At 35.4% G+C, this 27,569-nt stretch overlaps 2 protein-coding genes across 3 annotated transcripts in view; one reads left to right on the top strand and one right to left on the bottom strand.

Annotated features, from left to right (window-relative positions):
- The window catches only part of Gug (arginine-glutamic acid dipeptide repeats grunge), a 44,972-nt gene extending 37,904 nt beyond the window's left edge, over nt 1-7,068 (bottom strand). For both annotated transcript variants that reach the window (XM_089231358.1, XM_089231359.1), the window contains exons 1-5: nt 6,945-7,068; nt 3,552-3,852; nt 2,382-2,481; nt 1,421-1,519; nt 416-496 (exon numbers count right to left, since the gene is read on the bottom strand). In XM_089231358.1, the coding sequence (XP_089087484.1) occupies nt 416-496; nt 1,421-1,519; nt 2,382-2,481; nt 3,552-3,655 (384 nt within the window). In that variant the 5' untranslated portion in view covers nt 3,656-3,852; nt 6,945-7,068. The remainder of the gene's footprint in view (nt 1-415; nt 497-1,420; nt 1,520-2,381; nt 2,482-3,551; nt 3,853-6,944) is intronic.
- Nucleotides 7,069-7,309: 241 nt separating this feature from the next.
- Nucleotides 7,310-25,623, top strand: Rrp5 (Ribosomal RNA Processing 5). The gene is made up of 6 exons (XM_089231357.1): nt 7,310-7,389; nt 13,903-14,085; nt 15,719-15,909; nt 17,926-18,094; nt 23,105-23,258; nt 25,389-25,623. The coding sequence occupies exons 1-6, from the start codon at nt 7,366-7,368 to the stop codon at nt 25,583-25,585; spliced, it is 918 nt and encodes a 305-aa protein (XP_089087483.1). The 5' UTR covers nt 7,310-7,365; the 3' UTR covers nt 25,586-25,623.
- The last annotated feature ends 1,946 nt before the right edge of the window (nt 25,624-27,569 follow it).

The following is a 27,569-nucleotide window of genomic DNA, read 5'->3' as shown; positions in this document are numbered from 1 at the left end:
TGCCGTTTTGAACTACTTACAGTTCTACTAAACACCACATTATAAAGCATTGCTCATTTGACACTTTAACGTGAAAAAAAGTGTGAATTTTTTTGGCACTTACGTTGTTTACCACTTTTTCACATCCAATTATAAAAACATATTTTCAATGTAATATATTCAATATTCAATACATTCAATAAATGTAACTTAATCCACATTTACATTCTTTCTCTAAATTTGCTATCTGCTATGTATTACAGTGCATCAATAAGGAAAAACATTTTTACACAATATCTAATGGGATAGATTATTCTGCATCTGGTGATAAGCAGCACTTATGAATTTGCAGGTTATTCAGCTTCCAGATGCAAAAGGGTGAATCATTCATATCATCTTTTTAATAGTAAAAAATTATGTAATTTAGCACACTCACAGTTTCCTTGTGTGGAAGAAGTTCCTTTCGAATTTTGAAAAAATTCTTCCCATATTGTCGAAGGCCTTTCACAAATCTTTTCTAAAGGATGGGAATTAAAAAAACATTCCATCAGAGAGCATGCCAAACTAATTAATCTGAATCAATATCATGTAACAGAGGACTGGAAAAATCCCTAGTGTTTGATCAAAATGACAGATTATAAAAGCAACTGAAACTTTTGGTCCGAAAACACATTATTATTGCGCTGAAAGCAATAATTTTTTATTTCTCCATCTTTTCATTTTCTTCTAAGAACTGAATTCCATTTTCTTACAGAAACATAATTTCAGTGCACATTCAACAGGGCTTGACAAATCCAGGCATCAAGTAGCTATGGTTACTAAAAAATTGGTATTAGCGTCTTAAGTTTTCTATGCGTGTTTATCAACTCAGGCAAAAAAAACACCCTTAGCTCCAAAAATATTTAGTTGGTGACTAGATTTTTGTTTGGTTTGTTAAGCCCTGATGTATAGAGATAGCTATGGCATAATAAACATGTTTTAATTACAGATTGCCCATGCAAAGGTTTCATCAGGATCATTCTCAATGAACATGCTTGATAATTTTTTCTCTTGCAGGGGCAAAAAGAGGATGCAAAAATACTTGGGAACATATAGGGGGGGGGGGGGTTCACGAAAATGTAGAAAAAATCTGTCAAACATTTTAGTGAAATGTAAATAGGTTTCAGAAATTTTCTGATAAAATACTAGTTTTAAAAAAAAAAAATTCCCTTTGTAAACAAGGCTATAAATGATGAGTTTTCAATATCCCTCACAGCAAAAATACTGAATATACTTGTATATAAAAATGTTTCCAGTCATCATGCACAAGTTACAATGATCCAAAAATACTTAAAGAAATAAATTGCTATTTTATCACTGGATTTTGTATTAATTAAAAAAATAAAAAAAATATTCACAAACAAATAATTCAAAAAGCTACTTAAGTTTCAAAACAATATACCTGTTCATCTTCCACCCACTTCTTTTCTATCCCTGGAGGAATTGGATTTTTAACCAGAGCTTGAAGAGCTTTTCCAGTGTCATAGTAGCTTTCATGCAACTATAGACAAAACAAAAAGTGCCAATGAAAATTTGAAGCAAAATAGTTACTACTGAGTAAAATGAAACATTGGTGGACAGAGGAAGAAGAAAAAGTAAGAATTTCTCCAATAGATAAAAGGTTTATGGACTCCCTGAATGTAATGCGCATACTCCTACTTCTAAAAGTTTTTTTTTTAAATTAAATTCAAGCAGAAAGCCAGAAAAGTAAAGAAAATTCAATGAACATAAAGAATCGCATAAACCAGCAGTTAATCTTTTGTGACTCAGAGCCCTTTTTGAACATAATTTTTATGGCAGAACCCTGTAGGCCTCTTTTTTCATTTATTCTTAAAATTTGCTGATTTATTTCATTTTCCTCGAGCAGCCACATATTTCCTGGGAAATGAACACAGAGCCACTTTCAGCCAAGTTTGTCACTCAAAAGTCAATCAATCAAATCAACATATGTGTGAGGTTTCATAAGCATGAACTTTGAAAGGAAAATAATGATACAGCGCCTTGCCATATTGTGAACTGTTATGATTCATAGTTGAATATTTCACATTTTTTATTAGAACGAGGTAAAAAATTTAACATACGAACCTAGATAAAGTTGTTGGTTGTTTTACACTTTCGGTAGGCTATATCTTGCACTTTTTTTTGCCATGATATAAAAAGGAGTTACTGTATTATTATTATTTTGCAAATTTTAAATCATTAACCATAAGAAAATAATTTATTTTTAAATATAGCAAAATGAAAAATTCAAATTTTTTTCTTCAATTGTGTGCATATTCAGAGCAGATCAGATGAAAGAAAAAACTTATAACGACAAAGTAAGTTAAAGAAAACTTTCGAAAAAATCGAAGTAATATATTTACCGTGTCCATAGCATTTATAGTAGTATCATCTCTTGAAGCTGCGACGCAACCATCTTCAGCGCAGCCACCATCACACATACCAGCAAAAGCAGCCATGCTCCTGTAACATAAATAAATATCAGGGTTTCCAAAACAGAAATTAGTAAATGAAGAACTGATAACAATATAAATAGGCCTACTACTTACAAAATAAATTTTCATACAAATGCAACACATAAAAATATGGATGTCAAATATATATCCAAACTATATCAAAAATACAGCAACCTAATGAGAGCAATAAAAAAAATAGATAATTATGATAAAATATAAATATACTGCCCATAAAAATTATGGTTGTCTCCATATAAGTATGGAAATACAGTCAATAGAAATTGACACAAGCAGATATAAACGAGATGCCTAAAAATAAATTCATGGTTTGGGTTATTTGCGGATAGGATATTTCGTATTTGCAATCAGTCAAACAAATAGATATATTTGTACACTAGACAGCATTGAAAACAGATTTCACTTATCTAAATGAAATGCTAATAGAGATCTCACACAATTAATTCCAGATATTGTAAATGCTTGATAGTAAATCGTTTACGCTTATCTGTGGACAACTAATTTTAGGCTGTTTTACAGTTGAAAATGGGTGTAAGAAACATAAAATTCAAAGTTTCGGACTGAGGAATATAAGTAGGAATTACAGTATTTTTGTTAATCCGGCACATATCAGACCAGCGTGTGTCAGATAACTGGGAATAAGTTGAGAAAGTCCACTTAGGCCTAATTAATATTAACACTATATATGCATAGACATACAGTAACATATTTTTCATGCTAGGCTCAAAGAAAACCCGTCTAAAAACGCTGGATTACTGGAAAGGCTGAATTATTGAGAGCCTACTGTTGATTCGAAAAATAAATAAATAAAATAAAGGAAAATTAGTTATTAACCCTAGAATACTAACTCTATGTCTAAGAGACTTAGCAGTTTAGGCAGTTATCATGCAGTTTTTATCAGCTTTTTTTTTTAAATTAGTATTCTAGGGTTAATCAGAAAAACTTTTACTAAAAATAGCTAAATTTATAATTCAAAAAAATTATTCAAGAGAATGACAGAGCCAAAATCATGAGGTTAACTTCACTAAAGACAATAATCAAATTTACATGGATACATACCTAGCTGCTCGTAAGTACATTAACAGGTCACAATCTGAGACGCCAGGTGACCACCTTAAATCTTCTAGTGCTTCACACTTTTCAGGCATCTCTGCAGGCTTCATGTTGGGCTTATATTCTGGTAGGCGAGCCTGGTGGCTAGGACCCACCCGAATCTCTCCTTGTATTGTCGCCAGCCTGCAGCGAGTGTAGGCTTAGTTCTTTTTTAAAGTATCTTCCAGCGTTCCACTTGAGAGATGAAAGTGAAGCACTATCCAAGTACTTACTACGGAGATGAAATTTTCTCACATAGAAAACAATGCTTTAAAAAGAAAAGAAAAAAATTGAATTATGTGAACTCACTAATACATATTTATAAATTACATTGCAGAGCAGGCCTCAAAGCATGGTTTTTTTTTTGTTTCACATTGTGAATTCACTCCACTGTACTAAAGTCCTGACTGAAAATGAGTTTTTTGCACAGTAACAATTCTCATATACTATTGTTTTTTATTTCCATATAGAAGAGTTTTTCCCTTAAGATGCAGCAGTACTGGTTGTTCTGATGCTCAATGCTTAAGCCAAATTTAGTATTTGCAAGGTATTGATTGCCAACCCAATTTAACATCTTCAAGAATCAGTATTAAAATTATTTAAGTTTGAATTAATAAAATGGTGTTCTTCCACCATCGGTCAACTAAAAATTTAACATATTCAACTTTTATGGTAAAGTAGGCAGCAAAATCCCATCTCTCCTCCCTCCCTTCCCCCACAGACAAAAAGTATTCTTCCAATACTTTTTATACGTTAATGCCAACTGTTCACCATGAAATTGAACATCTTGCACAAAAACTTTGTGATGACAATAAAAGTCTTGGTGTGAAAATACTTCAACAAAAAGGTATCAAATGAAAATCTACTTATAAACCATAATGAGCAAAGTTGACTATGATTCCATAAGAAAGGTTGCTGCTAAATTAACAGGGTTTTTTCCATCACAAATTTACCTAGGCACTTCGGCTCTTTTAAAAATTTTCATTGGTGACTGGAATGTTCTCAAGCCAACATGCTACCCTTATCTTTTCAGCGCCATTGTAATTTTTTATATTAGCAGCATCTTTTTCCTCTTGTGTCATCAGGTTCGTTACTACTTAAATATTTATCCTAGTTTTTTTTTCTCTCTCTCTCCGTTCGCTAATTTTTTAGTTCTTTTCATGGAGGAATAATTGTAATCTGATGAAAAAACATTTTTTTTACAGAGGTTAGTCAGCAAATACAAAGCCTAGTTTCTGGCTCAGAATGTGGCATTAAAACCATTTCGAACAGTGATCGACACAAAAAATTTGGTTGATGTTGATTGATTTTTGGTGTAAACTCCTTTGTATTTTGGATTATTGTGTTTATTTAAGAAACATTGTACTTTTTATCGGTAAGCACCTTCAATTTCTATGATGTTGAAGATGTCGCCAAGTGGTGAGAAGAATAAGGTTAACAGATCTAAAAACTGAGAAAGGAGGAGGATGCTTGCACACGTACTGTTGGTTACATTACTTTTCCCGATTTTCACAACAGATTAACACCACTATACTAACAAAAAAACATCATCACAATAATTTTTCTTCACCAGAACTGCTACGAAAATAAAACAAATAACAATTTGTATTCCCTCGTTTTTAATAAATTGTTCAGTCTCTGGTGAGTTTTATTAATTTTCCTAGAGCAAAGTTAAGGTTTTCTTTCTCTACCCTGCTGAAAAGGCGATTTCATCATAATAATCAAGCATTGAGCATCGTTCAAATTTTCTTCATTTCTTTATGGTAATACATCTTCCTCCCCAATTCAGTATAAGGCATTGGCTGCTGGAAAGCAAACAATGGTTATTATAAAAGAAAGAAGTGAGAGAGCTGTTCTTCACAGACGGTCTTTCTCATATTTAGGCCTGTTTATAGCATTAGTCTCAATTGCTAAGTGTTAAAAAAAATGTTCACACATTTAAGTGATTTAGTAAATGCTCATTGGATAATACAAGGCTATGCCTACTAGCGCATGCGCATCATGCCTACTCAATCAAAAAAAAATAGACTGGACTCAATTCTATTAAACTACTAAATAATTAAACCACTTACCAACTAAACTTATGTAAATAGCACTTATAGGCCTAGTCTGTATACATTAAAAAGTACTTGAAAACTTAAAATCTTGTTTTATTTAACCATTTAACACATGTAAACTTTCCATTTGATCATTTTTGTCGCATCACGATAATTTTCTGCACACAAGGGCCAATTAGATCCCAGGACCTACAATTTATTGCCGATTCCGAACAGCAGACTTGTTTTTTTTTATACTCATCAAGAGGTTAGTACGCTAACCTCTCGATGTGAGACTCCCTGCGATAGCAATTTTTCCTGTGGTCACGTTGCCATTTGTTGTACCCATGTAAGGAAAATTTTCTTCTAACAAGGACGAACCAGGTATCGAACTCGCGACACCTCTAAACATCTTTCGGTACTTTAGGCGAGTATCTTATTGACCTGGGTTACTGCACCCGTGTAAACTTTCCTTTATCTTGGACCAAGCTGGGCCGTAGTTAAAATAGCATCTGCCCTGCTTGGAAGAAACTTAGATTATTGTATGGGAATTTTGACAGCGATTGGTCAAAAGGTGTAAAAATGTGTGAAAAAAAAAATGAGATAAATGTTTCAGAGGACAAAAAAAATTCCGGAAATGACAGAAATACTCTAAACGTGAGAGGACGCTTTAAACATAAAAAAACAGGGCATATCTTCCTAAAGAAGCAAGTCTGCTAACCCTCGGTAAGAACCTTGGCACAATGAGAAATTGCCGATTTGGTATATATGGAATCTTAGCAAGCAAAGTCAATATTTAGTGCAAAAATTTCCAATGGGCTCCCACATTGATTTTTACTACTTACTAAGTTTCAGGTTGTGCATTCAATGCATTTCATTGAAACCCAAGGCAGACCCCCCCCCCCCCCATCCAAAAATACCCTCTCAACATACCCCCTTATAGAGAGCCCCCGATTAAGCTAATAGGTCTCAAAGAAAATCAAACACGTATTGTGACAACAACCATAATATAAAATCGAAACAATATTTAAATACCTTAACAGCATTTGTATTGTTGTTTACATTACAATGTCATTACACAATCAATCACTCTGTATCCTGGTATACACTGTACTTTATAGTGTGTTGAAAACTTTACCAAGTTATTGATCTCTTTATTGTTTTATTCGAAAATAACGATAAATTTCTATAATGTCTGAATTAAGATCTTAAAACAAAAATTTTAATTCAATATCAGGACTTTTTTCTCTCCCCCCTCACTGAGTAAAGCAAGAGGCGGTCATGCCAGAGTATTGCAATTCATCGAAAAAAACTAGTAAGTTACCTATTTAAATGCACATTTATATTGCTTCATTTCTTATATTGCGGTACTTGAAATGAAAATGTCAATGTTCAAGTGTGTACATATCTTAATTTTTCATAAGGCAAAAGTAACCCACGTAAACCGCCGCCATTTTGTTAACTGCTCTTGCAAATGTAGTTGTAGTCGTATTTTATCAATTTTTTTTTTAATTTATTTTCATAGCGTAAAATTCGTCTAACCGAAAATTTATTGACTTTATAATCATTAGTATTAATATGAAAGACTTCTTTTGGGTTTTTTTTGAGGTGTCAAAATTAAATATATTTCTTCCCCCCCCCCCCGTGAGGAAAGGCGATTAGCCCCGTCATGCTAGTCGTCCTAAATAGGAAAAAAAAAACCGTTGTTTACATACATGACAGTGTAGCGTGTGTATTTCAATTGCATGCCGTCTCCATTTAGTATATCCGTATGTATATTGCCATGTTTTCGAAAATTTTAGATTAAAGCCGGGTTTTCCTAGGAGCAGGTTTCCTGTGCCGCGCGCAACGTGATTCGCCCAGCGCGACACGCGTCCACTAACCAGTAAGAAAAGCAGCCCTGACTGTTTTCCTACAGAGCGCAATGCGCCCGACGACAGCGCTTTATGTAGGGCGTGATTGGCTGACTGCTTCTGGAGGAGTCAAATACGTCGTGCGCAGCGCGTTTTGCCGATGTTCTCTTCAATCTTGTGTGTTTTCTTTTCCTTCCCTTTACACTGGAGTATGCAGACGACAGAGTAGCTGATGCCAAAGCCATATACGTCATATAGACGCCCTGATCTGATGCGCCTCGCTAGGAAAACACAAACGCGTAGCGTGATTATGTAACTCGTTTCTGTCTGCGCGAAATAGTCTAATTCGGTTCGCGCTGCGCAACAAACCTATCCCTAGGAAAACCCGGCTTTAACTATCATAATCAAGATTTTTCAATGTATCTGTTCACGTGTATTTTCTTCTTAGCGTTTTTTAGTCTATGCTATTAACAACCCCCCCCCCCCCCCACAGGTTGAAATCTTTGGTGGGACTCTCTAAAGCAGTGTTTCCCAATTTGGGCAATATCCCCCTCTGGTGGGCGATGGAATGGTCCGGGGGGGGGGCCCATAATGCTACGAGTATAACATAGGATCCTATGGGTTTGCTTGAGTTAGGGGGCGATGAGAGAAAAAAATTTCTGAAGAAGGGGGCGATGAAACAAAAAGTTTGGGAAACGATGCTCTAAAGCAGTGTTTCTTAACCTTTTTTTGCCCGTGGTCCCCCTTGTATCATATTTTTTTCTCGTGGCGCCCCTGTCTTGCCCAGAGCTTTTGACCCTCATCTAGAAGCAAGATCTTTTATACGTATTGAATTTATTTTTTTCAGTGAATTTATACTGAATGAAAATTTTGCAAATAAGATTGGCCTCTAGACCACTGACCTAGAATTTATTGAGCTCCTTGCTAGTTCGAGTTCTATTCAGGGCCGTCTCACCATCATGGGCGCCCTAGGCAGTGATGCTATGGTAGTCCCATACTTAGCTGGAAATAAACAGCCTACATATTTCTTACTTATTTTTAAAATTTATTGTATTATACAAAATATCATAAGGTGGGGGTCACTTATGGACATGACACCCCCGGGCACGACCCCTCACAAGAGTGGGACTGAAAGAGCTGCAGCCCAGGGCCTGATATGGTTTTCATCATTTTTTGTATTTCACACTATACATTTTATATAGGGGACGCGGGTCTGTGAAAAATCTAGCCGGGAGCCTGTGAAAAGCTCCATCCTAGGGAACCTGCTGCAAAATGTAGGCGGTGAAGCCCGGATGGGTCCATGCCCTAAGACGGCCCTGGTTTTATGGGCGGTTTTGTTTGATTTTGTATGTGTATAGTCACTAAATAAAAGCTTTATTTCTTCACACCTTAATTTTTTTCTCAGCTCTCTGCAGCCCTCCAAACCCCCTGTCACGGCCCCTTTCTCAATTTTCTTCCGTGGCCCCCTTGAAGTACCCCAGTACCACTAGGGGGCCATATCGCCCCCGGTTGAGAACCACTGCTCTAAAGTGAATTGAAAGTGTGAAAAAAAAAACAAATGTAATATTTTTTTCCGGATGGGAGCCCCTTACATACATGATAATATTGTAGCGTGTGTTTTCAATTGCATGTACCATCCTTATTTATTTTATTATGTCCGTACGTACACACACGTTTTTGTAATTTTAATGTAGGGGTATGAGACTGGATGTCATTTCACATGTTCTCTTCCCTCTTTTCAGGCTCGCTAGCCCTTTTCTTTTCACACATTTTTACACCTTTTGACCAATCGCTGTCAAAATTCCCATATAATAATCTAAGTTTCTTCCAAGCAGGGCAGATGCTATTGTAACCATGGCTCAGCTTGGTCCAGGATAAAGGAAAGTTTACACGGGTGTGGTAGCCCAGGTCGATAAGATACTCGTCTAAAGTACTAAAGGATGTTTAGAGGTGTCGTGAGTTCGATACCCGACTCATCAGAAAAGAAAAGTTTCCTGACACAAGGAATGCAACAGAAACGACGACATGACGGCAGAAAAAATTGCTACCACAGGGAGTCCCCCATCGAAGGGTTAGCGCACCAACTTCAACGATGAGTATAAAAAAATACAAGCCTGCCGTTTGGAATCGGCAATAAATTGTAGGTCCAGATCTAATTAACCCTCTTGTGCAGAAAATGACTGTGGTGCGACAAAAATTATCAAATGATCAGAAAATTCGCCCTTTTGTCCTCAGGTTTCCGAAATTATTTTTCTGTGGGGGGGATTTTTTTTTTCCCACGTCGAAACCAATATACTATAGTGTTTATGAGTTCACATACATTGGTGAAATTCTCGAAATTTTTTCTGTTTTCGCTTTTTGTAGCGGTTAGCTAAGAAAATTTATTGTTGTGGCCGGTTTTATTGATCAGAATAGTAGTGCCACCTGTTGTGAAAATTTGACATTACTAAAGGTGCGCGCCCGCGTCCTCCTTTCTCAGTTTTCAGTAACCCTACCTTCAAATGCAGTAACCCTACTACCCCCTTTCCCCCCCCCCCTCCACACACACACACATCCTGGAGCCGGGCGCTTAGCCTGAAATCTTTGACGGACCCCTTCTCTCTATTGTGAATAAAAAAAAATTTTCAGTCCCATTTTGAGCTGGGCCATGCCCATGGGTATAAAGAAATCATGTATCTTGAATATAAAGTTGGTTGTCAAACACATTAATGCACGGCATCCTTCCGTAGTCGGAGAAAGATTTGAAGGTCTGGGGAGAGTTTGACATGTTACCCTTGAATATTGCTGTTTAAATTTGATGTCTCTAGGGGGGGGGGCTGAACCAATTTCGCTCAGTTCTTAAGTATTAATTTAATGTCTTAACCAGGGTCGCAATCAGATACTTTGGCACACAGGGCTTTCCGGTTTGCCTGCCCCCTTGCCATGTAGAAGATGCAGTTAAAGGGTGAATTCAGCGCCCCTTCTGGTACAGCGCCCGGGGCACCAGACCCGCCTGCTTCCCCCTAGTTGCTGCCCTGGCTTTAACCAAAAGGTTCTCAAATTTTTTAGTTCCGCGGCTCCCCGAGAAAGTCCAAGGATTACAATGGAAAAGTTTGATAAAATATCTTTTACAAAACTTGAAAAAGAAGCTTATAACTGATACGCTTATTGGTTGAATTTTTCAAGTTTTATGAAAAACTTTTATGGAAAGACAGTTAAGCGAATAACCACTTAATTGTATTGAATAAGCTCACATTAATAAGGACAGCTCACCACGGTGCCCCTTACAATGTTCGGGGTATGAAATTATGTAGGTCAAAGCCGTACGGCTTTCGGAAATAAGTACAGTAAGTCAAGACTGATCGTATTTACATCCATATCGATAAATTAGAAAAAGATCCTGAAGTCACATCGACAGGTGCGGATGTTTAATGCCAATTGGTTATAGGTTTTTTGTACTTGCTGGTTATGTGTGTGTGAACTACCATTAATGCCTTTTAAGAAGAGTTTGTTGCATCGATGATAGGATGATGGACCTTTTTGGGGAGCCGTGGAACTCCAAAATTTGAGAACCTTTTGTTTAAAACTGGGGGGGAGGGGGAGCTGGTGGGTCTGATGCCCCGGGCGCTGAATTCACCCTCTGCAACATCGTCAGAAACATTTCATCAGAGTCTGGCTGCAAATTCAAAAAGTGGTACGTCAAATTTGTTGACATATTAAAATTTGGACGGATTTGACTGGTAGTAAGTAAAGATGTATAATGCTTTCACTGTCATCTATGGTTTAAAAATGGAACTAGATTGAAGATTTTTTAGTTTGCATTTAGAATAATAGTTAACAGCACAAGTACTATTTTACCTGTTTGTAATCCATCAATGTAGTACTCATATCTCTGGATAGATGGCATTAAAAGCGATAATATTTAGACATGGACTCCAAATTGCATACTAGACTGACCATATTTTCCTGGAAAACATACTTGAATTTGGGATCTGGCAATTGTCAAAAATGATGCCAAAGCAAAACTGCCAATTATCACAGAAATCCCTGAATAAATGCCAAATGGCTGGAAATGAAGCCATTATGGGGGGGGGGGGGGATATGGACTGAACTTTAAGGTCTTGGGGGTTGGTCAGGATAATGTCAATGCATAAATGCACACTTGTACAGGGTGGTCAGAAAATAGCTTTCCCTACACAGGAGCCCCCCCCCCCCCCCCCCCCAGTGGCTGAAAAAATCAACTAATATAAATGAAATTTGAGATATATATGTTTCCAAGTATGGGCTTTATAACAAAACCCTATCTCTTGCAGTTTTGGTTTTAACATGAAAGTTTTGAAAAATTCAAATATCAACATTTTTACGCATTGCGAAATGATTTGGGGCAGTTAAAAACCATGAGAAGCATAGAAGTGGTGCCTGTGGTATCATAAATGTTTGCTCAGGAATCAGACAAAGAAAGAAGATCTCACCAAGGATTGATGCACTAACTACTTGGTCCAGGACTCTCAGAAAATTTTCTCAGGACTCTTTGAAAAATTTCCCAACTCAGTAGTAGAAGTTATGCCATTCCCCCACCCCCCCAAGTAGCACACTCTATTTGACCAGTACGATATACTAACGATATAATGTGCTATTGAAGTTTTCATATGCTCCCCTTTCCCTGAAGAGGGCTGTCAAAGTTTTGGCCTGGGACCAAATGTGCTTTGGAAATATGTTCAATCAAGCCTGCAATAGGTGTTCCTAAAAAAATTATCACATATACCGGTGATTATGTATTGTCCCCACTAGTATCAATAAATACTATATATTGTCAATAAATTACTTAATTTAAATATTGTTAATTATTTTAATTAATAAAGTATTCAAAAATTGATGAATGAAGTAATCAAACTAACGAGAGAAATAATTCCAGTATTAATGAAAGACATAACGTCTGAATTTTGAAAGTTTTGAATAATTTTGTCCCCCCCCCCCCCGTTTGATTTAGAGTCTTGGGGCAGGCACAGGAATCCCTACAGTGTTGTCATAGCTGTGGGTGCAATAGGTGCTCAAGCATGCACAGTATTTCATAACATTCTGTATTTACGTATTATCAGAAACCAGAGCCAAACTCTGATTTTTCGCCAAAAAAAAAGATGTCATTCCATTAACCTTGTGATCGCTATGTTCGAGATATGCCGGTAACCCAACAGGATCGATCTCACGATACACTGAACAGCAATACTTGTTACACCCCTAGTAACAACCAGAACCATGGCATCGATTGCAAATTGCCTTTATAATAATCAAGAATTTCTATCTCTTTATTTTTGATTTTTATTGATTACTATAATTGACTATTAGGCCACGACATCATATTTGTTGATATCCTTTGTCAAGCCAGGTTTGACTTCCAAAACACAGATGAATGTGGGGGGCAGACAATTGTTGTGAGAATTATTTTATCGTTCTTTAGAAATCCCCCCCACCCCATTTTTGTGACCCAATTTAATCTGGGCCACAAGTTATTTTATAGAATAGCCATTTACCCCCTAGTATAAAGAGAAACATTTATCTTCCAGCCCTACTGAGCGCCCCGTCTCGCCACGTTACCAGTAAATAATTTATATATTAATTATATAATTATCAATATTTATATAAATGTATCATATATTTGGTAGAGTAGAGCAACTTTGCCCATAAGAATATTAAGTCACCTACGAATAAGGCAAATACACAAAAAATACAAAAACTCCTAATGCATTTCGGGACACAGTGGGTGCTGTCTTCAGAGGAAAAAACATTTGACAAAAGTGCCATAGATTTAAATTTTAGAAAGTGGGAGTTTTTTCCTATTAAGTCAAGTCCGCAGTTGATTTAGATTTCTACAAAGGCACATATATTCAGGCCTTCAAAAATATATTAGCAAACGATAATAAATCTACATCACCGATCACAATGAAATGGCTTAAATTCATTACGAGCTGGAATTCTAACAAAATTCTAATAGACAAATTGGGTAGCTCCATTCTGCCTTAGTATCATATGCAGGGCTCTCAGCTTCATTCTGACCATGACGTTTGAAGTGAACAGACATACTTTTTTTCCACTGAGCAACCGAGAGTTAAGATTTTGTATTTAACCCAAGTGGGATCCCGTGTCAGCGTGATTAGTGGTTAAATATTTTTCCTCTGAAGACGACACCCACTGTGTGTTGAAATGCATTAGGTGTTTTTTGTATTTTTCATGTATTTGCCTTATTTGTTGGTGACTACTTATTGTATATTTATCATTAAATAAAACAAATTATAACTCAGTCCTACCAGTGTCTGCAAAAGAGGAGTTTTACTGTAGTAAGTAATTCAGGATAAAAGTGTATGAAAAATAGTTCGGATAAATTATAGTCGTGAATAAAATATTCATGTTTTTCTTCCTTTTAATTAAAATATTTTTTTTTAATCACCACAGTTTACAATGAGCTTCAAACAGACGTCATACATAGCTGATGGCTTCGAATGGGACACCAAAAATAGTTTTGGTGAGAACAAAGCTGGTTCCGAAACTGAACCTGGCAAGGTAGAAAATATCAGGAAACGAAAATCCAAAAGAAAATTAGAAGATCCTGTGGATGAGGAACAACATCTATCAGTGGTGAGACATTTGGAAGTGAATTTTTTTTTTTTTGATAATTTAAAAACACAGTTAAGAACGTGATGAAGTTGATTTCAATGCATTTATAAAGAATTTTAATCAGGAATATATATTTTATTAGTTTCAAATTTTTGAAAAAGAAAAAAAAGAGAAATTAATTGGCCAGGTGACTGGTTAAAAAGTAGTTTTCCATGCCTTCTGTCATCGAGCACTCTTAAATACTTCAGGGAGCACCAGAGTGCTCGTGAGTGATACACTTAAAATGTTGTGCCTAGTCAAGAGTGTTCTAAATCAATTCTACTAATCCAACCCATAACATCTGATGTATTTGTTCTTTCTACCCTACCCAGTGCCGTCTTAACGCATTGGCATGGCCCGGGGGGGGGGGGGGCTCAGAAAAATAAGTAGTCAAGTTTTGCTGAAAATTGGCCAGGTAAGTTCCTGAGAAAAATCACTTGGCTTGGGAAGGGGCATGTGGTGCTTTTAAGACGCCTTGCTTCTACCACCTCCCAGTTACTCCAGTGTCTTTCCCAAATGGCAATCTCTTTACACGCTCTTTCACACGCTACATCAATCTCTGAAAGAGTGTCACAATGCTAGGTGTTTAGCTTGTCATTTCACTCTATCTGATTTTTAAAATGAATTTGTGAAAGTACCACAGATAACTCGAAACTTGGTTAATCATGGCTCAGATAATTGTGGTCTTACTGTATAGGAACACTGGATGCTTTCATATTGTACTCTCCCCCCCCAGAATTATGATTGCACCAAGGTCATTGCCAAGCTTGTGATGTACAAGCATGTAATAGAGACATAAAAATATGGCAAGATTTTACAACCAATTTTGGCAATACATCTTGGCTACTATATTAAATAGGTGCCAGACACTGTGTAACAGATAAATCCCAGGTAGCAAGTCTTTGTGGCTGGTAAAAAAACTTGAATTAGCACCTAAAATTTTCTATGTGTGACTGCTAAGTTAGAATTTGAGGACAATGTGTGTATGAGAACTTAAAAAAGTCACGACATCTCTGAGAGAAGTTGAGAAAGTCATATTCTCCCCCAAATTAAAATTAGCCTGGCTCCTGAAAAATTTGGCTGAGGCCAGAGTTCGTTGACGTGGCAAATATAAAATGGCACACATAAAAATGTAATATGTGTGATTAAACTAATTTGAAGTTTCAAGGCAGCACAAAAGTTCCAGAAATTATGTCAGCATGTTTACCAACATGTAAAATGTGTAACCCCGGAAAAGTAAGAAATTTTTATTTTGTAGGTTTTTTAGAAAAAAATACGGTCAGACTCTTAAAAAAACTTGGCTGGCTCCCAAATTATTTTTGCATTTGTCAAGCACCGGTATAAGATGGCAAACCATTTAATTCTTGGTAACATTTTCTAATTGAATCTGATTTGGTTTCTGAATAAAAATTTTGGTTTTACGGTGTGTATAAAAGTGCAACATTGATTTCGAAATATTTCATTCTTTTTGAACGTTTTTAGGTGCAGCTTGTACAATCTTCTAGTAACTAGACTAAATTTATGTTTAGAATATTATAAATTATATTTGTCACATTTCGTAATTTTTTTTTTTGTATGCCATCTCGTGAAGTATGGAATATTTTTTCTATTTCAGGCCAAATCTTTTGATTCCACCAGTCTGCATTTTTTGAATCTGGAGACTCTTGATGAGTGCGAACGTTTAGTTCTTGCTTATCCAAACAGCTCTAAAGCATGGATACTTTACATGGTGTTTCATTTAAAACAAGCTGAAATCGATAAAGCAAGAACTGTTGTTAAAAAATCACTTAAAGCAATTAATTTTAGGTGATGTATAATTTTTGTAATCCGAAAATTTAATAATAATTCCTATCTTTGATTAAATTAGAATTGTGTTAACATTGTTATATGCAATGAATACCGTTTTGCACTTGGACATTCTCAAAATTAATTTACACACAATGAAAACTGTGCAACCAACGTCGTCCAAAACTGGCTTTAGAATGGCAAATGTGCAGTAAAGGTGGTTTGGAGGTTAGATTCTTGGGACCTCAATTCTTTCTTACTAATGAGGTTTTCTGCAAACAAAATACGATTTAGCAGAGAAAAATACAAAAATTTTTTAAAGGATTCTTTAGTGCCCCAGAACAGCCCTACTATAATGTCTTTCAAGGAAAGAAAGGAGACATTATCAGTCAAAGAATGGTAAATGTACGGGTAAACAGATTTAGATAAGATCACAAAGAAATTCCAGACAATGCCATGTTCGAAAATCGGTTACAGGCATACTTTGCTGAAGTCTGTGTTCGTTATAAGCAATATGAAATTCATGACACAAAAATTTTGGTATGCGTAAAAATTTGTAATATCCATGTTCATCATAAGTGAGCCTGACTGTGTAAATAAATGATTATGGTGAACTGATATTTCATTGAATGAAATTTGGTCAAAATTACTTGTAACGAATGCCATACATTCCCATGTACAAGATGGCCAAAAAGTCTATAGAAACTTTAAAAATTCATAAAATCCGGAAAAATAACCGAAATAAAAAACAGTTTGCAGATTTGTATCGCTAAGTCATGGGAATGTTTTAAGACGGGAAAAAAAACTAAAAAAACAGCCAATAGGTGGCATACACAGGTCAAAGAAAAGATACGCAAATAACGAACAGGATGCCTCCAAATCGTTTATTACAGCAGTATGTGTTCCACATGACCACCACCACAAGTTCACGTAAAACAACTTCACCAACAAAGCTGTATTTTTCACACTCAGCATCCTTGTTTACATACACAGTTTACAACGGTGAACTGGTTGTGGATTAGGAGCGCAAGTTATAACCATCTCATTTGCATATTTACACTGAAGTCGCTCGTACCAGTCGGTCTATCAGCTGTTTTTTGATTTATTTTTTTACTGTGTTAAAAAAAATTCCCATGACCTAGCAATGTTAACCCTGCAACCCGTTTTTTTATTTTGGTCATTTTCTGGTTTTTATGAATTTTTAAAGTTTCTATAGACTTTTTATCCACCCTGTATTACGCTTTCTATAACCACCATGCATTATGTTGCAACAGTTCCATTTTAACGATCAGTATGATTGGTCCCAAATTTTTTTCTACTCATCCCATGTAATTTTTCATCCTATATAATGGCAAAGAATATTCAATCCAATGCAACATCCGGACTCAGCTCTGTCCCACCTCTTTTTATGGAAGAAATGCACAAAATAGTGTTTGACCTCGATATTGAAGAAATGTGTATAAATGAGTGCTTATATGTAATTATTACAATTTCATCATTAGTTTTTAACCTGATGTATTTTCATTTCAACTGCTTGCATATTACAACAAAATGAATAATATAATTTTTTTTTTCTGTCCAAATAAGAATTATCTTAAGTCAATTTTTTCTTCAAATGTAACACCTTTTTTACGTGGAATGGAGGGGGGAAATTTTTTTTTGAAAGCCAAATATTTTTTTTGCGGGGGGGGGGGGGAGAGAGGAAGAAAAGGGTATAAAATAACGTTTCGTTTGGCTTTTCTAGGATATAGTAACCTCCTTTCACATTTGTAGTTATGCCAATATAAATGTCAAAAATTTAGTATTGTTCTCTGATTATTTAGTAACCACAAATAGAAAATTTTAAACTCCAATACTCATTTTGTTTTAGTTGCCGTCATTTGTCAAGTCATCAATAAAAATCTATATTTCTTAATTGGTATTTTTTCCAGCATGATCAGCATTTTGCATCATTAATGCTTACTTCTAATAAAATAGCATTTACCTATAGATAAATTTGTTCCAAAAAGGGTTATGCTCATTTTATTTTCCATATAGAGAAGAACAAGAGAAATTGAATATGTGGATCGCCTACCTGAATATTGAGAGCTTGTACGGAACCGAACAGTCATTGAAAGAAGTTTTCAAGGAAGCTTTATGCTATAATGACTCAAAGAAAATATATAACCATATGGTTGAGGTTTTACTCAAGTACAACAGGCTTCAGGTATGGTATTATATAAATTATAAATGAGTAAATAGTGTGTGTATGCTGCAAGTCCTGCCAGTGCATGTACGTTTATAATCAACACATGTAAATTTTGCGACTGTAAAAAATTCTATCCTGTTATCTACAGTCATAAGCGGAAATAGACTTGAATGTCTGTGGTGGGGGGCACAATGATGCTGCTAATGCATGTACAGGGTTGTTCTAAATTCGCGGGACTAACTTTAAGAAGTGATGTAAGACACCTAAAAAAACATCTTTGGTCTCAGAGTGTGTGGTGAAATCACAATAGCAAAACCCGAAGAGGGTGTTTTTTAGGGAATGCACCATTATGTGTGTGGAAAGTCTCTTTTGTATTTATTAGGGAGTGGTTTTTAGCATAAAATATGGGTCCGCGTGAAAATCTCCCGAATTTTCATTTTCAAAAGTTGGCAGCTATGCTATGTTAGCAGGGGCATATAATCTACACATGAAAATTTCTGGTTGCTAGCCTTATAACTGAAAATAAATTGTTAAGGTGTGGAAGGAGTTAGCCACATGTTTTGTGGAAAGAAAGAATGTTGATTCTTAAATTTCTGAACTTTTTAATGTTTAAAAATCTGAACTTTAATCTTAAGAAAATTCTTTCTTCATGAACTGTTTTTTTTTTTAAATATTTATATTCTAACCATTTGAAAACATAAGCTGTAGATAATCTGCACTACAAAATTTAATTTTTTTTATTAACAGATTCTGTGGATTATACACAAAAAATTACAGTAAATAATGTGTCCATTGTTTTCATGCAAAATAAATAAAGACTAAAATGCTGCCAGTAATATATAGGGTGGTCATGAAATAACTTTGCTGATACATGAGCCTCTAGCGGCTGCAAAAATCAACTGCATGCAAATGAAATTCGAGGTATGGGTATTTCAAAGTACTCACTCCAGAATGAAGGGGAAAAACAAAACCCTAGTTCTCGCAGTTATTGTCACGGCAAAAAAAAATTCAAAAGCCAATACTCACATTTATGGATTGCTAAGTGATTGGTGCTGTGAAAAGTGCATGAATAGTGTCAAAACGTTACCTGTAGCATCATAAATGCTGGTGCAGGACGCAGAAAAAGGAAGAAGATCTTGCCAAGAGGGGGTTTACTAACTCCTTCAGAAGGTAACTTCTGGTGGTAGAAATGTAGTCTGCATTGGGTATTCTATGTGGTTCTTTGCTCTTTGCCTGCATTTAGGGTGCTGCATGTGTCATTCCAATGCCATTTATGATTTTTTGTTGCAGTAATTACTTTGCAATGGATAAAAGTGAGTGCTGCTATCAGGCCCGTCATTTAGGGTCGTCGTCGTCCCCTCTATATAAACTGAAGAGCCAAAAAAACTGGTACAGACATGTGTATGCAAATAAATAGATATGGAACCAATCAGAGTACGGCACTGCGGTCTGGCATAATTGTTAGATCGGTTACTGCTGCTACAATGGCAGTTTATCAAGATTTAAGTGAGTTTGAACGTGGTGTTATAGTTGGTGCACGAGAGATGGGACATAGCATCTCCGAGGTAGCGTTGAAATTTGAATTTTCACGTATGACCATTTTACGAGTGTACCGTGAATATCGGGAATCCGGTAAAAAATTAAATCTACGACATCCCTGCGGCCGGAAAAAGATCATGCAAGAACGGGACCAACGATGACTGGCGAGAATCATTAGACATGACAGACTTGCAACCCTTCCGCAAATTGCTGCAGATTTCAATGCTGGGCCATCAACAAGAGTCAGCGTGCGAACCATTCAACGAAACATTATCGATATGGGCTTTCGGAGCCGAAGGCCCACTCGTGTACCCTTGATGACTGCACGACACAAAGCTTTACGCCTTGCCTGGGCCCAACAACACAGACATTGGACTGTTGAAGACTGGAAACACGTTGCCTGGTCTGACGAGTCTCGGTTCCAATTGCTTTGAGCTGATGGACGTGTACGGGTATGGAGACAACCTCATGAATCCATGGACCCTACATGTCAACAGGAGACTGTTCAAGCTAGTGGAGGCTCTGTGATGGTATGGGGCGTGTGCAGTTGACATGATATGGGACCCCTGATACGTCTAGATACGACTCTGACAGGTGACAGGTACGTAAGCATCCTGTCTGATCACCTGCACCCATTCATGTCCATTGTGCATTCCGACGGATTTGGACAATTTCAGCAGGACAATGCGACACCCCACACGTCCAGAATTGCTACAAAGTGGCTCCAGGAACACTCTTCTGAATTTAGACACTTCCGCTGGCCACCTAAATCCCCAGACATGAACATTATTGAACATATCTGGGATGCCTTGCAACGTGCTGTTCAGAAGAGATCTCCACCCCCTCTTACTCCTACGGATTTATGGACAGCCCTGCAGGCAGGGTTGTTTGGTTTAAACCACGGTTTTAACCAAGTGGTTTTTTTCAAAAAATCGAATAAAAGTTGCCTAAATATCATTTTTTTCCTTGAAAAATATCATATTGGTTCATTATTAGTCAAAATGTTTCATTTTTACCACATTTTATATCCTTGGGGTACATTCTGATGGTATATCTTTAAATGACATAAGATTTTATAAGTGGTTTTTTTCAAAAAGTCTCATAAAAGTGGCCAGACTATATATATATTTTTCATATGAAGTATCTTAGTCATTTAAAGTTATATATAAAAGCCAAAATTTTTCATTCTTACAACATTTTTTAACCTTTGGCTACATTCCGATGCTCTATCTTAAGCAAATTCATGAATAAGGAGTGCATCACACATCTAAATGTAGTGGTGTATTTTATCTCACAGGGTTTCTTTTTCTCTTCACAAAGAAGCAGCTACAGTAGTGACACCATCATGCTAGGGGCAGGTGGTCCTATAATCCAATAAAGACACCAGCTGTCCTTAAAGGACAAAGACTAGTGTACTAGTAGTTACATTACCTCACTTACATTTTCATTTTCTTTCCCATAAGAAGTAGCACATCTCCTACTGTATATCTCCCAGTCTTAATATTCAATAGTTGTTTTTTTTATACTTTCACACACACACACTGTTAAGCCCAGTTAATCAAGGTTCTACTGTATAGTAGTAACATATTTATGAAAAATAATCAGCTATATACAGGGTGATTATAATTTAAGTTTTGATTCCAAAACTATACAATAAGTACTGATCGGAATGACTTGAAAATTTGCATAGATACTCCTGAAGCAATGGAAGTTTCTTTCGCAAAAGAAAAACGTGCAAAATGTGCAAGTAGATGATGCTGTACTTGGCCAGCAGTATAATCTATTTTGTGCAACCACATCATTTCGGCACTTCCACAGCATCAGTGTGTGGATAGAACTTCTATCAAGATGCACATTGCAATACCAGCAAAGGAGCTGCTGAAGACCTATTTTGACAGGATGCACCTTAACCCTTGCAACTTCTGGCTGTGGGAGGTACCTCAAAATGTTATAAACAGTGGTCAGATTGCAAACTTTGGTGAATTGCAATCTCCAGCACATTCCCTATATGTTAGAAGTTCCAACGGGGGGTTAAACCAAACAACGTTTGATTTAATAAAGCTGAATTGCAAGCACATCCACATTATGACCATGGCATACTCCGATTCTGTTGTTGAACAAGAATTTTTGTGCTTTCAACCTTATAGCCAGAACACACGTCGGACAACATATTTAACATTTCTTAAGTAAGTTGTAGTTATTTGTTCAATTACTTCGCTTTTTGTGATGTTTCCATGAATTATGAAATTGTGAAATGCTATAAATAAGGTATCATTCTGCCATGATTGGCTATCATTTCCATTCTGCGAGCAAATTGCCCACATGTTGGATGATGTGATTAATTTTACTTTTTTAAGTATTTTTTCCCCTTTATCAAATAAAATTGCATTTTTTCAGGAATACTCATGCCAATTTTCAAGTCATCCTGAGAATCATTCTTTTTTTACAGTGTTTTGAAATCAGAACCTTAGTTATAATCACCTTGTATATCGTAAATCATTGCTAATTAATCTGAATTATTTATGCTTCATTAAAGACATTATATTCACCTAATTTTTATTACTTTTTGCAAAATAGCTTCCTAATTAAGTATACTGAAAGTAATTGGTGAAAAACCTTTATATATTATATGATTAATAATAACATTAAAAGAATTTTCAAACACACAGTAATCCATTGAGTTGAACAAAAAATAATTAAATTGCAAAAGTTGGTTTTTGTTAAAATGTAAGAAATATTTTTTGATTAATTAGTATGGGAATAGTGTTAATTACATTAATAACCATTTTATTTCAGTTAATTATTAGAAGTTTGAATGATTTTTCAGAAATTTCATTGTTTTTAATGTTAATACTATTTAAAACAAAAAACCGGTTTAAACCAAAAAAACCTGGTTTAAACCAAAAAAAACCTGGTTTTTTGGTTTTTTTTACCAACCCTGCCTGCAGGATTCATGGTGTCAATTACCTCCAGCACTAATTCAGACATTAGTCGAGTCCATGCCACGTCGTGTTGCGGCACTTCTGCGGGCTCCCTACACGATATTAGGCAGGTGTGCCAGTTTTTTTGGCCCTTCAGTGTATATATATATATATATATATATACATACCTTTAGTACATGCTCTTTGCCCCCCCCCCCTCGGAAAAAGTTGAAATGACGGCCCTGGCTGCCATTTGAATTTTTCAAAATTTTGTTGCTGTAGGTAACCACGAGAGAGAGAGAGCTTGTGTGTTTCTCTACTCATTCTCAAGCACATTCTCTGAAACAGCTATATCTCAAATGCTCAAATTTCATTCGCATTCATTGATTGTGACCACCAGGGACTAGCATATTGACGAAGTTATTTTATAACCACCCTGTATAATAGAGAAAGGTTTCAAATGGTAGAACTCATACTTATTTTTCCTTATGAAGAATTTCTATATTCAAATAAGGCTTAGTTGTAGTTTCATCAAGTATGATTGACAAGACATGGCTTCATTTTGCAGGAGGCAGAAGAAACGCTATCTGCAATGATCAAGAAATTCAAAGAGGACCCCAATGTTTGGACCAAATTCATGTCAGTCTATATTGATGCAGATAAACCTGAACTGGCACAGAGTCTACTTGATCGAAGCCTGGGCAACTTGCACAAAAAGCACCGTGTGTATAAATTTTATTTTGTGAATTTTTTCTATTCATGTTCTTTTATTGTTTAAGTGTAGTGAGTTTGGCAGCAAAATTTTGTACAGTAGATGCCACTTATTAGAATCACTTACAAAATCATTTGGGTGTTGCTGTCATTCTTGCAAAAAACAGAATGAACCACATGGGGAAAAAATTAATTTATAGTTATAGGGATTTCAGTTTATGTTATACATTTTTTTTCTGTAATTTTTTTTTTTTTTTTTTGTGCAATTTGAAGCTAAGGTGGAATCAGACTTATTTTTTTCCCCATAAGTCATCATAATCAACTTGCTAGGTGATGTAGAAAGTACAAGATTCATCGAAAGACTGGTTATTTGTGGAGATGAATCTTGTATTGACAGGTGGAGAGGACATTTCTATATGTATGTAAAAAGATGTACCCTTCCATTTTTTACAAACATTTCTCAGAAGATCTGTGTGGAATGTTCCATATATACATTAAAAAAATCATAATTTGTAAAACACATTAGACAGTTCCATTCAAACTTCTCATAATGGCTGAATAATAATAAAGACAGAATCTCAGCTTAAAACAAAAATATCCTGCTTAACAATATCAAAAAAAAAACAAAAAAAAAACATCACGATAGAACATTTTCCACCTAGTTATGTGGATAAGAAAAACTGAGTTGTCCTGTTTTATCAGATATACAGAGTCCCAATGTGATAATATTAAGCGGCATGACTGTATTTATAATATTTCTGTATTGAATTGCTTTTAAATCGGTTACTTGTATCAAGCCAGTTCTCATAGAACATCTGGATATTAGTTAGAAATATGGTATGGAGTACCGTATAGCATAATGCACCAGCAGGTCAATGAAAAGATTTCAAGTGTTGCTGGAAATAGCCTCACTTATTTTTACCTTGTAACAGTTATAAAATGAGCTGTTTATTCCATCATTTAGCTGATCCTCATTAATATTCTATTTTAATATCATCCCTAATTGCATATATTGCAAGTACCATTACAGTAATACCCTGACTTGTGCTATTCTGAGTTGTATTTTCCGTGAAAAATTCACATTTCTCAAAATTCAAATTCAAGCATAATCACAGGGTAATTTCTGAATCGGTAGTGATCTTTAAGTTATAATCAAGTAAGAATTGTTTTTGGTTTATCAGAACATCATACTGTCTGTGCTGAATTACGCTAATTTTTGTGAGGCTGCACTATAAGCTGAGAAAGTTTTTAAAGATGAAAACTTTGCCATGATTTCTTTGTTTTTCCAGGGATTGGCATCTGTCATTTTTGCAGACTGTTTACAATTTCATACCTGAAGTCCAATGTTATTACCAGTCTTAGAAAAATCTTGTTGAATGCAATGCTCACAATGATAATTCGCCTTGTCTCTGCAACTCAATTTCAATTCGTTTTTTTTTCTTATCTCCTAAACCAAGGTTTTATGAAAACATTTGAAGCATACCACACATGAAATTTGTTTGCACAGATTTCAGGAAATATGGACTTTGGACTTTTTTAAGGACCTGATTGCAGCCACAAGACAACTTAAATTTTATGAAGCTATCATTATTAAAAAAATAAATGTTTACTTTCCATTTAGTGTGCTGTGCAGGATTAACTGTAATTGTGATTATAATTTTTATCCAAAGACTGTTTTCCCCTAAGAATTAATTCCCAATTAATTAATATTTATAGGCTTATGTCTTTGTATGCAAAAAATCCTTACTTAGCAAATTTGACTTAAGCTGTTACCATCTATTCCATAACTTTGGGGATGACTGTATTTTATAAAATTAAGAAAATCCACTCCTACATTGCCTATTATGCTGCTGAGGGAAGCCATGCTTCTCCTAAACCCAACTGTGATATAACAGAGAGAGCCTCTGTAATTAGCTTGTCAATTCTTAATGCCAGCTTATTCAGCAACATCCAATGTATAATAAAGTGTTAAGTTATAAGGGTGTCCCCACACTGTACATGTTTAGGTTCTCTCCGGGATAATTTATATGGATAGGCTATGCCTGGCTTTTGTTTATTATTCAATCAAAAAAATTATAATTAACAAAATTGAATCATACATGTCCATTTACTATATTCTGTTATTAAATTCTTTTGTTTAGATGCGGATGTGATGGTCAAGTTTGCCAGGGTGCACTACGAAAAGGGTAACATTGAAAGATGCCAAGCAGTTTTTGAAAAACTGATTCATACTTATCCAAAGCGGAAAGACATACTTAGCCAGTATATTAGCATACTGAATAAAATAGGAAATCAGGAAGAAGCTACACGATTATCGGAATGTCTCAAACCTAGGTGATATTATGTGTGATAATAAATAGACTTAAAATTGTTTCATCTGAGTCTTTTGCTCTGACCAGTGTTATTTGAAAAAATAATTTTATAGAATAATTTCACTCCTCTTCAAAATTATAATCAGTATTTTTTGCAAATAGAGAGGCATTTTTTCGCTGTCAGTAAGAAATAACTATTAAAAAAATTACCTAAAATTTAAGAGGATTATTTTCACTCTGTCTATGACTGAAAAAGCATCAAATATGCTGACAGACTGAAAAACAGTATTAAAAAATGAAACCGATTATGGAACAGCTACTGCCATCTTACTATATTTCCCCAGGAAACATACAGGAATTTGGGATATCAAATATGGTAAAATAGGGCAGTAATCGTCGAAACAATGCCAAAGGTGAACAAAACCGCCAGTTACAAAAGAAATCTCTGAAAAATAACCAAATGGTAGGAGATGAAGTGCACAGACCTCCAACATGGTACTTACATAACAATGAACATTTGTCATCGTTACTTCAAAATATGAAAGGCAGATGGCAGCACCAGCAAGAACACGAAATAATGCTGACAACATAAATATGTTAGGGCCACACATGTGCTGATTCATTTGAAGTTCTGTAGAGGAATGTGTATGAGATGTATGTACAGTTGAGTAGCAGTATAAGTCATCTCCATGTACCTCGGAGGACATGGGTGCCTAAAGGGACACCCAAACACATCAATGTAATTTGGACATCATTATGCTGTCAGATTATTTTGTTTGCTTCAAACTCTTTAGCAGGATCGGATTCAGAGCCTGCATGAATAGCAAAGTGAGCTTGTTTATGTATCAGTTTTTAATCATTCTCCAGTAGTACCGGTGTATAGATGTCTGATTATATAATAATTCTGATTTAAGCCTGTTTTTCCAATCCATTCCATTTTAGGCAGTTGGCTAGCAACATGTTTCTTTATATAGTAGCCACTATATGGTCATAGCGCTGGACTACCATTGTGAGCATCTAGATTCAAAGTTTGTTGATCTGAAATTTTTATCAACTTCAAGGTGTGAATGCGAGCCCCAATCTCCCATTTAAAAAATTCTCTCCACAAAGAGCAGGCAGACTTTTTAACATGATACTAACATAATGTAAAAATTTAAGCTTCAGATATTTTCACTTCAAAATATGGAGGTCAAATGGCAGCATGAGTACCATTAATACAATAACTTTATACAACATAAATAAGTTTAGGCCACACATACACACACTGTTTCAGCATGTTCAATTTATTATAAATTCTGGAGAGGAATGTCTATGAGGTGCAGTTAACTACTGTATATGTGGTTAAGTGATAGCAGCAGCAGTGGTTGGTCATTGAAAAATGTTAAAAGCTCTCGCAGATAGTACTGTAATATTTAAAAAAAATTATATTGAAATACCTTATTTTTTTTAACGTGTGTAATGAACCCCTATATGCAAAAAATAAGTGGGGAGGGGGTTCTTATAAATGGGTAGTATTATGGATATTAATAACTTAATTTCTCGAAACTCAAATCTTCATAACTTGCAAGCTACACATTTCTCATGCAACAAAGCATACATAAAGTGAATAAAGTGACTGCTGTGCTTTGAAAACTTTATGCTGCTGCTTATACGTGTTAAAATATGGTTAGTTAGAATGATTTGTTTCGTATTCACATTAAACTGCACTGCATATTTCTTGAGAATGCAATACATAAATAAACTTGTGGAGCTATAAATTTTTTCAGTTGGAAGAAGAAAATCATTAGAAGCATTTTGATAGCACTGGCACAAATGCATGTTTGACTACTGCTTTTTTCCAAATCAAATAGTGATGAAATTTTCAAAAACTATATCTTTATCACAATAGATGTTTCACAAACGAAAAAAAAAAAAAAAATCTCTGAAGCATATAATATTTGAATTACTCGATAAAGTTTATTAACCAGTATATAAAATAAATGCAAATTTTTTGTTAATGTTATAAAAACA

This window comes from Pholcus phalangioides, unplaced genomic scaffold (assembly GCF_987345545.1).
Source record: "Pholcus phalangioides strain wild (caught in Gottingen) unplaced genomic scaffold, Ppha-v1.0 ptg000004l_1, whole genome shotgun sequence".
Classification (NCBI taxonomy): domain Eukaryota; kingdom Metazoa; phylum Arthropoda; class Arachnida; order Araneae; family Pholcidae; genus Pholcus; species Pholcus phalangioides.
Note: the sequence above shows the minus strand (reverse complement) of the source record. Positions and strands in the feature narration are given on the sequence as shown.

Coding starts and splice junctions, on each gene's coding strand:
- Rrp5 (XM_089231357.1), top strand. CDS start 7,366: ATGCCGTCTCCATTTAGTATATCC. Junction 7,390..13,902: donor CGTCTCCATTTAGTATATCC/GTATGTATATTG, acceptor TAATCACCACAG/TTTACAATGAGCTTCAAACA. Junction 14,086..15,718: donor AGGAACAACATCTATCAGTG/GTGAGACATTTG, acceptor TTTCTATTTCAG/GCCAAATCTTTTGATTCCAC.